At 41.8% G+C, this 12159-nt stretch overlaps 1 protein-coding gene across 1 annotated transcript; it reads left to right on the forward strand.

The window, feature by feature from the left end:
- Positions 1–31: 31 nt before the first annotated feature.
- Positions 32–10293, forward strand: LOC111852791 (uncharacterized protein C2orf80). The gene is made up of 11 exons (XM_023829038.2): positions 32–236; positions 2501–2554; positions 4086–4143; positions 4711–4818; positions 5100–5181; positions 5485–5567; positions 6773–6860; positions 7439–7516; positions 7939–8026; positions 8718–8827; positions 10035–10293. The coding sequence occupies exons 4-11, from the start codon at positions 4778–4780 to the stop codon at positions 10086–10088; spliced, it is 624 nt and encodes a 207-aa protein (XP_023684806.1). The 5' UTR covers positions 32–236; positions 2501–2554; positions 4086–4143; positions 4711–4777; the 3' UTR covers positions 10089–10293.
- Positions 10294–12159: the final 1866 nt, after the last annotated feature.

Below are 12159 nucleotides of genomic sequence, written 5' to 3' on the forward strand. Positions count from 1 at the left end.
AGTAGCCTGGTGTTGCCGAGTTACAGGACAATGGAAAATGCAATACATGGGATGCAGGCAGGCATGTGTCCTCTAGGGTTTATCTCATGTCAATTTATGATTTGTGTATGGGAAGTCAAAAATAGTGTAAGTATTTGAGAAGGTATTTAAGAAAGGAAGGCGGGGCGACCAAAACTCGTTTGTAACGTTGCATACCTCCCCGTTTGCCTGTTCATGTGACAACTCTGGATGAACAGGTGAGTACAACACATTAGCAACCCGAATTTACAGACCAGGCAATAACAAAGAAAAAGTAGTTTTACTTTCTTTAAGGGACATTAGGTTGCACCATCTGATCTCTCGAAGAGATTAGATAAGATAGAGCAGGGCTCTTCAAATCTGGACCTCGATTCCAAATCCAGGCCGTGTTTTCAGTTCTCCCAGGTAGTTAGTTTAATAATTACTGATTCTGATTGGTCAGAGGCTTCACACCTGGCTCACAGGTAAACGAAGGCTGGAAAACCAGCAGGGCTCGGACCTCGAGGATCGAGAGTTGAATAACCCTGAGATAGAGCTTTATTTACCCTCAGGGAAGAATTTTTATTGTCCAGCAACATCATCACAGATGCAATAGTTCCCCTCTAAAAACATAAATAATGAACATCCAGACAAGTAAATAAGAATAACATCTTTGATACAGTGTTGGTGATACAAATTACATTTAAAAAAAACATAGGCCTACTCATGAAACATGAAATGTTATAATTTCCTGAAGATGGAACAGTACAGTATGGAGTAAAAAAGTGTACTCCAGTCTGGGCTTAAGGACAAGGAAACCAGAAGCACGGAACAAGTGAATAGCAGTTTTCGTGAACCACTCAGTCAGTCATCTTGGGGGAATTAAAAGTGCTCCTCAACTGTACCAGCTGGATGTTGAGAAAATGGGTCCTCAATTTTGAGACTGGAATTTGGGCATATTCTTCCTTCTACCATCACTTCTAAGGATTCCAGACTGTGTTCTAGATATAAAGAACCACAGCCTAGTTTGCACTTACTTCTACTACCTTGTTGTTCTGCCAGTCCAGTTATTTATGTAAACACCAAGGTGCATGCAGCATTGCACCAATTCTATACTCTCTCCTGAGTTGATGACATCAGTCATCAGCTCTCTGCTTCTACTGAATTCCACAACAGGCTCCCTTATTTTTCCAGCATTGAACTGACTTCTTTACTAGTACATCCCACAATCACAGAATCAGCAGAGAGCTTCCGAAGATGGCAAGAGTGAGAATAATACCTGATATCTGTGGTATACTGAGTAAATGTTACTCAGCACTACATCAGATATAGAGCTACTGACGTGGATGAACTATGACCTTTTGGTGAGGTAATCTGTGGTCCAGACAACTTGCAACACCTTGAGCTTGGACAGGGATGGACGTCTGTGTGGTTGTTATGAGTACTGAAGACATTTCAAAGTCTGCTCAAGTCACAAAGGACAGAATCTTCATGATGTTGCCTGAATTCATCAGGTATGAGTAGGCTCTGCGAAGCAGATTATCATTTATTTTTAATTTTGAAAGCCAACCCCTACAACCATGGTTTCATCTGGGAAGTAAGAGGAAGGAAGATACCATTCCAAATGTTGTTATAACTTTGCCTAGATGTGTTGTGGCACCACTGACTGTGCAGGCTTATCCAGTAGCTGCACCATCTTGCTCTGTAAGATCTGTTATTGGAAGGTCCCTGTTTTTTTCGTGCTTCTCTTTATGTAAAGGAGAGACCTCAAATGTGTTTTTAAAGGTTAGTTTCATACATGTTACTGTTTAAATGGTATTTTGGCACCCTCATATTTCCGATAATAAAAATCATCTAAGAAACTTCCTGTAAGTTTATTTCTCGCAGTTACTGTAAATCCTCTGACAAATTCTTTCTTTTATTGTCACATTTGCACTTGATGTTATTGATAAAAATGCTGAATGTGCATAATTTACAGGACTACATATAAGTCTCGTTTCATTGTGAACAATGTGGAGCGTTTGTCTGAGTCGTGACAGCGTAGGTTTGGTTTAGCACCCAGTCGTGTATCTTGCATGGAATCCTGTGACCCAAAGCCCATTGTTGAAGTGATTGACAGGACTCCATAGCTCAGTATGAATTATTCAGCAGGGGCTGTTCACTGGAGAGCATTGCTGGGTTAGCACTGCGGCAGTCTGCTCAAGGTCCAGTGCTCAGTCGGGGTCCTCTGGATCTGTTGCCTTCTAATATTCACCTCAATTCTGCCTTAGACCTACATAAAACCTGTACCTTGGACACAGCCACACAGGAGTGAGTATCGGTGTTCCTGACATATTGGTATTTAACTAGAATAATGATTAAGGATCAAGGTTTATCATCAAAAGCTTTCTACTGTGTCTCTTGAAGGACCCTGTCACTGTAGTCTTCAGAATGGCATCGAAGTCAAAATGCTTCTGTTACAATACGCTGCTATAATGACCAGTCAATGTCTTTGTTTTCCCAGGTATTGTTGCTCCTGCATTTCAGAGCACAGCATTCACATTACTGCTGCTTCCTGGTGAGCATCTCTAAACTAGCTGAATACCTATAAAACTAGTACAATGGTTTTTAATCTCCACTTGATTACTCTGTGAAATGTTATATAACATCACTTAATGATGTCATACTACAGTTTATATCTAAACTGTACATTTTTTCTTGGAACCTGGTGTTCAGTTTATAATTGACTGCCTTCTGGTTTAGGTTTAAAGTGCTGTTTACACTGTAAGATGTAAATAGCTTTTTGTACATAGTTTGTCTACATATGCTGGCAGTACTCAGGTTATGAACGAGATCCGTTTCCTAAGTCTGTCTTTAAGTCAAATTTGTAGGCCAGTCGGAAAAACAATAATGTAGGTCATAATGGTAAAAAATATTATACAGTAATAGTAAAAGTTACTGCATACAGTACTGTACTGTACCTCGAGCCAATGAACTGCTCAAGCCACACAATGTTTTCATGAGCGCCACAAAGTAGCGTGTGCATTCTTTATTATTAACCATTGTATTTATTCTAAATTTTGAATAGGCAAAGCGAGGCAAGGCAAGTTTATTCATATAGCACAATTCAGACAAAAGGCAATTCAAAGTGCATTACAGAGGCAGAATGCATTTACATAAAAGACATTAAATAACATTTAAAACACATAAGCCAAACAAACAAATAAATAGTTAACTGAAAAGAAATTACACTGTAGTGACAGAGATTGACTAAACTGGTGTAATTAATAATAGGCTTTATGGCAGTCCGTTCATAAGTATGAGTTGTCCGTAAGTCGGACAATCTTAATCCTGGGATCGCCTGTACATCAATGCCTGAAAGTATCAGTCTACGTCAACACTAACCTACTATAAAATTTGATCTCTACATGACAGTGAACAGAGGCATGAGAGTTGGAGATGTGAGGGAATGAAACTTAAGCTTGGAGCACACCAAGCCAATTTTCAGCTGTTAAAAACAGTCAGGCTGTCGAAGAGAGTCGACGACTGCTTGTTGCGTCAGTGTCTGTGGCACAGTCTGATATGGTTGGTCATTGTTGATGCTGTTTTGGCTGATGAGCATGTCGGTGAAACTGATTTCTCTGATTGGGTTGTATGTCAACCATCACTTCTGGTCGTCCCGGTGCAAATTTAGCGGGACAGGTTCGTCAGCCTGTATTAGCACAAGTTTTTTGCCATCAGGCAAGCAACCAAAGCAAAAGCCGTTCATTTAGGTGCCAGCAAGAGAAAAACATGCATACAAGATAACAAGACAAGAGTTAGATCAGCAGAGAGACACAACTAGGTTCAAGGTCGACCCTTGGGCACTGGGCTAGACTGAAAAATCGATAAAATGTTAAAAAAATATTTCTTTGTTATATGTTGCAATTAGTGTGTGTGTGAATGATGTGTGTGTCCCGCAATGGGTTCGGGTCCCATCCTGGGTTATTTCCATGGACCCCTATGACTGTGCACAGGACAAATGGATATAGAAAATGGAATAGATGGATGATGTTGCAGTTAGCCATGTCCTCAGAGTAAAAACTAAATGCAGAACTTTCCACACCCAGGTAACTCTAGTGCCGACCAGCATCGAGGAGCTGTTCTAAGTGGAAGTCGTAACCCCAGGTAACTCTAACGCTGTTTGCATGCACCTCTATGTCAACCGTATATATCACCTTACCTGCCATTAGTACGGGATCCGGGCGGTGTCGGGTTCAGAACTGCCCTGTAGTCAGGGTAAATTCAGTAGAGTCAACCTTCAGGTCGGACCGGCACAGGTGAGAGGATTATTTACCGTCAAGGACCCAAAAATCAATTCAGTTTCTTTCTACATAGATATCTTCTCCTTAACTCATATAAAAAGGTGAGTCCTTTATGTTTCAAATGAAAGCGAGACTATTAAGGTATAAGGTCCAAAAATCAACTTCTAGGTTTTTAGTAAACTGGCCGTGATCCATTAAAAGTATGCCGTAATAATATTAATTAATAATAATTACAAAGTCTAAAATCTGAGTGGTATTGAGTTACTTCAGAATATTTTTACTTATGTGCACCAAATGATTTACTGTCTGTTCTGTGCATATTAGACTCATAATATCTCCTACAGAATTCAAAAACCCCACCTATGACTATGTAATGTCCCACACAGACTCCGGAATGCCTTTTCTCTGTATGCCGGGCCCTTTCTTTCAGGCTACTTCCTAGCAGGACTGAAGATCTTCTCACTAGACATCATAGTGAGGGAGACTGAAGTTCTACAATGGAAACACGGCGTCTGAAACAAGATATAGAGGCTTTGCTGTGAGTTTGTTTTAGGAAATTGTGATGCCTTTTTGACCCCCTTTGAATAACAAGAAGCATGTTGCATTGGGAATACTGGTGTTTCTTTCATTGTAACCTACAGCATGAATTCTCCAAGTTAATAAATAATCTTGCAATAAATAATCAATTATGTTGGATAAATCAGCTCAATTTTATTGAGTTCTTTGGTGGTAAAATCAACTTCAATCTGAGGTCAAAGAAAGCTGTCGGATGATGAAACCTGCCCAAGTCAGAAGCATAAAAAAGTCCTTTGATTACAGCGGAGATTACATTGGACAGAGACTCAGAGAAAATGGATTTGACCCCAAGGGAAAGAGGTCCTCAACTTTGCTGGATGACTTGGTAAGACTGAAAGATCCTTCTGATGCTGTCATTGAAATTAGAAATGTAATGTTCCACATAAACCTCCAAAACAGTACAGTGTACAGTAATCTTGACATCGAAACTGACATCTTTATGACAGTGGCTCAACTGTTTGTAAAGCTGAAAGTCAGTTTAGTCAAAAAGTTTCAAACTCTAAAGTGTTTCCCTGGATTTTGCCTTGTGTGGTTCCAGACTAACTCTGTGAGAAGCAGTTGGAAGATGAAAATTAATAGTTGTTGAAATGTCATTTTTTTTCCTGGGCATGCATGGCTATGCTTCAAGGTACATCATGATCTAGCTATCAGCGTGGCTTTTTGGTGGTTAGAGAAACATGAAGGACAAGATCTGATTCAGAGTAAATTCCTGTGAGTATAATCGTTAAATCCAGCTGGTAAATCAAACAATTTTTCAAAGGAATATATTTTATATATTACATCTATTAACAGTACATTAACTAGGCTATATTATGGCATAAGTACAACACAGTGGCTTTTGTTGTTCACATTTTGACAAAATTAGGTAAGTGCTATATGAATGTAGCATCCAGGCCACGGTAGCCAGCGGGTTTCCAAGCTACACGTCATTGAAACACGGTGCTGTGGGTGTGGAAAATGGCTGACAGATCAGTGGACACATCACAGATGAGCTGTTTGTGAACTGCTGCTTGAGCTAGAACCTGAAGGCAATACGACAAACATGTGGTTTGCTAAGAACTTACTGGATCTGGATTCCATCAGACTGCAGAATGGCAGTATGGATGGGGAGTCTAACCTTAGTGCACTGGTAGCTGAGTTTGGTCTTTCAGCCAACAACTCGCTCATTTCCAAGTGTTAATTTAATAAAGATAGACTAAGTGAAACATAACAAAACAAAACATTCTGGTAACACTTTCTGTGAATGCCATCTTCTATGAACACATTCAAACCACATTGTAATGTACTCATAAAGCATTAAAAACATTGATATAAATGTTTATAAAACGATATAACACATTATAGCCATGTTTATTATGCATTATGAATGCTCTATGAAGCTCTCATTTATAATGCACTATACACACAGTACCTTCATAATGCAGTACAAAGCATCCTTAATTCTTGTACCAACCATTATAGTGCATTATTAAGGTATCTATAGTGCGTTATAGATAAGAGCTTCATTGGAGCATATGGACTATTATAATCAACACTATAATGCCTTATTACTGTCAATAGAAGATGCTGTAATAATTTATTAATTTTTATACCAACTATTATAATGCATTATGACGATATCTGTAATGCATTATAGATGACAGCTTTAAGTCTTACTGACATTGTCTATAACAATTTTCATTAACGACGGACAAAATGATGCTTCATAGCCCATTTTCTGTATTTTTTGATTCCACTAGATGGTGCTCTCTGTTCAATAAAGGGCACAAGGCTTGTCCAAAAGCAGACCTAGTGGGGTCAAAAATACAGCAAATGGTTCATGAGGCATCATTTTCTCCATCACTAATTTTCATGAACCAGGCTTCCCCATCCTGTGTTCATTTTCATTATTTCATATCTGGAATCTCATTACCCAGGGGAACCAGCAGGCCTGGGCGTGGCCAGGACCCCACCCATTTGGAGCAAGAGGCCATGATACTGTCCTCCTTTGCAGGGATGCTCCTGGTCAGTGGTGTGGGGCTGTGCTCTAAGGGATCCTGTGGAGTCTGTAACCAAGGGAGACCTCCCCTGGCTGGCTGTGATGGATTCATTAATCATTCTTTTGCATAAAGAACAGAACTAGTGATAGCCAAAAGGAGACCTCATGAACTATTTGCAGTATTTTTTGACCCCACCATATGGTGCTCTTGGTTTACTTTGGAGGACGCTTTGACTGCTTTTTTGAACAGACAGCGCCATCTAGTGGGGTCAAAAATACAGCAAATGGTTCACGAAGTGCCGTTTTGGCCATCACTAAGCAGAACATACTCCTTTCATCTGGAGTTTCTGACAGGCTCAAAACAGGTGGAAATGTATTGTTCAGGCACCAACAATTTTCACTTTTGTTGTTGGGGGCAGCCTGTAGTTCAGCAGGTTTGGACACTGTGCCCGTCACTGGAAGTTTTAACACAGCTTGCTGATATTCATGCTCAAGAAACAGGCAAAGACGAAGTCCATATGTCCATTTGATGTCTACACTGTCACTGCACAGTAAACTCATCCCTCAACTTCAATTCTTTGAACCATCTTATTTTGCATTCCAGAGCAATCTGCCTGTGGAGGAGCTGCTGTCCCTATACAACTGCAAACCCTCCACGGCTTATCAGCAACCTCACACCAAGGTAGGCCCTGACCGAAGGAGCTCACCTCTCCATTATGTCTCTTTTCACCAAATTGCCCTCTCTAATCACTAAAGATGTCAAGTGAGCGTAACGACACACTCAAATAACATGCAGACACTCATCTGGATAACAGGGTGAAACAGGATAGCAGTGGAAACAATGGAATTCGATCTTGGTGTTGAGTATCCTGCATTTCTCTCAGGAAGGCAGCTTATAAGCCTGGCTGTAATGGCTGAAGTACATAACCTGAAACTACAGATGCATCATGGGAATTTTCATCTCTTTTCACTGGAATGTTTGTGGGGAGTCTATATTACTGACGCAGTCACTGGTCTGAAGTGCGCGGCGCGGAATCTGCCCTCAGATAGTGACATCAGTTAAGGTGAAAAAAATGACAGTTTGTCTCAATATTCCCTGTACAGAGCACAATCGTGCACCCGTTCACGCTGTCCCACCACCCATTCGCCATGCTCGGAGGCTACAAGGCTGCGGGCCATTCTAGGAAGCACAGTAAGTTGCCCATTTTCTGACATGACCTGATGCAATTCTCATCTGTTATGAAGTAGAACTGAAGAAAGTAGTTAATTTCTGTGGAGAATGACAATGCCCTCAGAATGATTCTCTGAGAAATGCCCAAAAACCAAAACAAGGATTCCCGATCGTGGGGGGGTGGAGTGGGGTGGGGTTTCAATCCCCCCATCTCCCCCATAATTTATGCCCATGCAGTGGTTATTACTTAAATCAATATTAGCCTTCTTAATCTTAACTGTTACACGCTGCTACAGTAATTATGTCACCATGAGAGTCACCTGACATGTGTCTTTGGGGTCAGTTTGACCCCAGGGTAGGTGTGAGACTTGGTAATATTTAAACACAATCAAAGAAAAGCAACACACTCATTACAATCTGTAAAAAGCTTTCTATAATTTAATTGAGCTGTTGACTGCGTTAACTGAGATTCAATACTTATTATACCTCTTCTATCAGGACCATAAACTTAGCATAACAAGTCCTGTATTTATAACCCTATAACCTTATGAAGCAAAAAACATACATTTAAAATAAATCTTTGAGTTTAGGGTAAAACTGAATATGGAAGTGCAGAAATGTGAAGAAACGTTCCAGCTGTAATCTGTCTGGTTGTTTCTGCTTGCAAATGGCCATCATTGTCAGCCCCTGCACTCCATATGATCTTCTTTAGCCCAGCGGCTGCAGCTAAGGAGATCCGGCTGCAGTAAAGCTGAAGCGGCTGTGGAGCCCAATGAGGCAGTGAGATCTCTGGCCTCCTCCTCCCCGCAGACCTCCACCAGCGTAAGTTACTCCAGAGGCATGTCTTATTGGGTCATCCCCTTTTCATGTATAACAGTTATCACTTTTCTGGGAAGACTTTCCAAATGTTCATGGAGTGTGTCTGTGGGAATTTTTGCCCATTCATCCAGAAGAACGTTTGTGAGGCCAGGCACTGATGTTAGATGAGAAGGCCTGGCTCACAATCTCCATTCTAGTTCATCACAAAGGTGTTTAACGGGGTTGAGGTCAGGGCTCTGTGTGGGGGCAGGCAAGTTCTTCCACATCAAACTCACCCAACCAGGTCTTTATGGACCTTGCTTTGTGCACTGGGGTACAGTCATGCTGGAACAGAAAAGGGCCTTCCTCAAACTGTTCCCACAAAGTTGGAAGCATAAAGTTGCACAAAATGTCTTGGTATGCTTCACTGGAAAAGGGGTCTCTGTCCCAAGCCCTGAAAAACAACCCCATATCATTATCCATCCCCAATAAAACTTTACTTTTGGCACAATGCAGTCAGGCAGGTAATATTCTCCTGGCATTCGCCAAACTCAGGCTTACCCATCAGGCTGCCAGCCAGAGAAGTGTGACTCGTCACTCCACAGAACACATTTCCCTTGCTGCAGAGTCCAGTGCCAGTGTGCTTTAAACCTCACAATCTGATGCTTGGCATTGCGCTTGGTGACATCAGGCTTGCATGCAGTTACTCAGCCATGGATGCCCATTCCATGAAGTTCCCGGAGCACAGTTTTTGTGCTGGAGTTAAGACCAGAGGAAGTTTGGAACTCAGTTATTGAGTCAACAGAAAATTGGCGACTTTTAGGCACCATGCGGCTTAGCACTTGACAACCCTGCTCTGTTATTTTGTGTGGTTTGTCACTTCATGCCTGAGTTTCTGTTGTTCCTAAACACATCCACTTTGCAATAATACCACTTACAGTTGACCGTGGAATATCTAACAGGGAAGAAATTTCACAAATTGAATTTTTGCAAAACTGGCATGACGGCACCACGCTTGAATTCACTGAGCTCTTCAGAACGACCCTTTCTTTCACAGATGTTTGTAAACCTGACTGCATGGCTAGGTTTATAATCCTTATTTTATAATCCTTGTGCCAGTGGGCCTCAATGAAACACTTGAGAGGTGTGCCTCAACACTTATACATATAGTGTATATAGAAATGAAACTTACCATGAGAAAGCTGGGTACAAGCCGGCCTGCTGTTCACAGGCCAGTGAAGACACGGCAAGAGAGGAAGATGAAGATCATGAAGGCTCAGGCTGACCCACTGAACCGCAGGCCTGGAAATAAACGCTGCCAGCGATCCCAGAATGCAGTATCACCTCTCCACATAAGTGATGAGCGACAATGCACAACAGTGTCAACACAGGCGTGTTCTTCTTACTGTGTCTGTGGGTTTTTGACTACAATCAGTAGCCATATTCTGTAGATGTAATGTTTGTCTTTAATAAAGTTTTCACGAAAATCACAGAGTCCTGCACATTTTTGGGTTTCCCCTCATTTAACACACCTGATTCAACTCCTTGTGCTAATTACCACACAGCTCTTGGGCTGACTCATTTATGGTGGAACAGGGAAAGAACTAAGCTACACAGGGCTCTCCAGGACTGGAGTTGGGCAGATTTTTACAACATCAACAGAATCCATCTTAGACTGGGGAATGAGTCCGTACTGTCTCTTTGCTGCCCTCATGTGGTTGTTAGAGAGTAGGGCAATGAAGAGTTGTGACTGTCCTTTCCTGTTATTTGTTCATGGTTATGAACCATTTACAAGTTAACTGAAAGGGTGATTGCCTGTTTTTCATAGCCATGTCCCTCTACCTTGTGCTATAAAAGCATCTAGAATAAATGCTGTATGTATTTTAATACTATACTTTTAACACTATACTATACTTTTATACATTTCATACATTTGCTGAATTTTGAGCCGTCATGCATTTTTCTGTAAATAAACTTGTTTGATTGACTCAACCTCAAACTACCACAGTAAGGGCAAAAGCGGAGGAATTAATGGTGTGTGCAGTTCCAGCATGAACGCAGAACGTACCCAGGGGGCAGGTATTGTGTTTGCTAATAATGACCTTTCAACTTTATTCATTCACCCCAGAATAAAGGACAGAAAGGCAGCACACACTGAACCAAAAAAAGGCTGGGGTGGGAGTGTCATGCAACATCTATATGGGGGAGGCCAGTGAGGAGAGCATTCAGAGTGAAGACTTCAAGCTTAGGCTTCAGGCCTTGCGAGAGAGACAAACTGGTAGTCATATCAAACTGGTAGTCATACCAAACTGGTAGTCATATCAAACTGGTAGTTATAGCACAGGCCTACAAACCTTAAGGAGCTTTTGGTTTTCCTTATTATACTCCATTCATATTTCCCTTTCCATTCAAAGCATTACAGAGGGTTTTTAAAACCTATTTTTGTTTTTCTGATGCATTCAGTGAAAAAACGTGTGTGGACTGCGAGTCCATCTCATGTAAAATCAAAGAGGAATTTTCTGTGCCTGTTGTTTTCCAGATATGTGGACACTATACTAGCATTTTATGTTTGACAAGAGATTTGTACATTTCTGTACAAGTACTGTGCTTTAACAGAGAAAAATGATGGCCATTTTCCTTTTGCTACCAACTCTTATCCAACAGATTATGTATTATGAAGACAGGAATTTCCTGGGCCGTAGCTAAGAGTGCAGCAGTGACTGCATGGATCCATGCTGCTGCTTCAGCCCACTACAGCTCCTCCAGAGTGGAGAATGGCTGCTTCATGAAATAGTCCCAACCACACCGGGAATCAGTACTCTGTGTGGAGAGGGGGGTACCCAGTACTCTGTGTGGAGAGGGGGGTACCCAGTACTCTGTGTGGAGAGGGGGGTACCCAGTACTCTGTGTGGAGAGGGGGGTACCGAGTACTCTGTGTGGAGAGGGGGGTACCCAGTACTCTGTGTGGATAAGGGGGTACCCAGTACTTTGTGTGGAGAGGGGGGTACCCAGTACTCTGTGTGGAGAGGGGGGTACCCAGTACTCTGTGTGGAGAGGGGGGTACCCAGTACTTTGTGTGGAGAGGGGGGTACCCAGTACTCTGTGTGGAGAGTGGGGTACCCAGTACTCTGTGTGGAGAGGGGGGTACTCAGTACTCTGTGTGGAGAGGGGGGTACCCTGACTACCAGCGATGGATGGGGTGTAGCAGCTCTGTTAGATTTTGCCGGCTGACTGCAGTGGTGAGTTGCCATCTTTACAAGAGTAGCATGGTTAACACTGTTGGTTCATAGGGTTTTGGGTTTGGTTTCATTTCAGGCGGAGGTCAATTACATTAAAGCCAACATCGTTGTCCAATA

The sequence above is a fragment of the Paramormyrops kingsleyae genome, chromosome 16 (genome assembly GCF_048594095.1).
Source record: "Paramormyrops kingsleyae isolate MSU_618 chromosome 16, PKINGS_0.4, whole genome shotgun sequence".
NCBI lineage: Eukaryota > Metazoa > Chordata > Actinopteri > Osteoglossiformes > Mormyridae > Paramormyrops > Paramormyrops kingsleyae.

Coding starts and splice junctions, on each gene's coding strand:
- LOC111852791 (XM_023829038.2), top strand. CDS start 4,778: ATGGAAACACGGCGTCTGAAACAAGATATAGAGGCTTTGCT. Junction 5,182..5,484: donor CAACTTTGCTGGATGACTTG/GTAAGACTGAAA, acceptor CTATGCTTCAAG/GTACATCATGATCTAGCTAT. Junction 8,027..8,717: donor GGGCCATTCTAGGAAGCACA/GTAAGTTGCCCA, acceptor GATCTTCTTTAG/CCCAGCGGCTGCAGCTAAGG.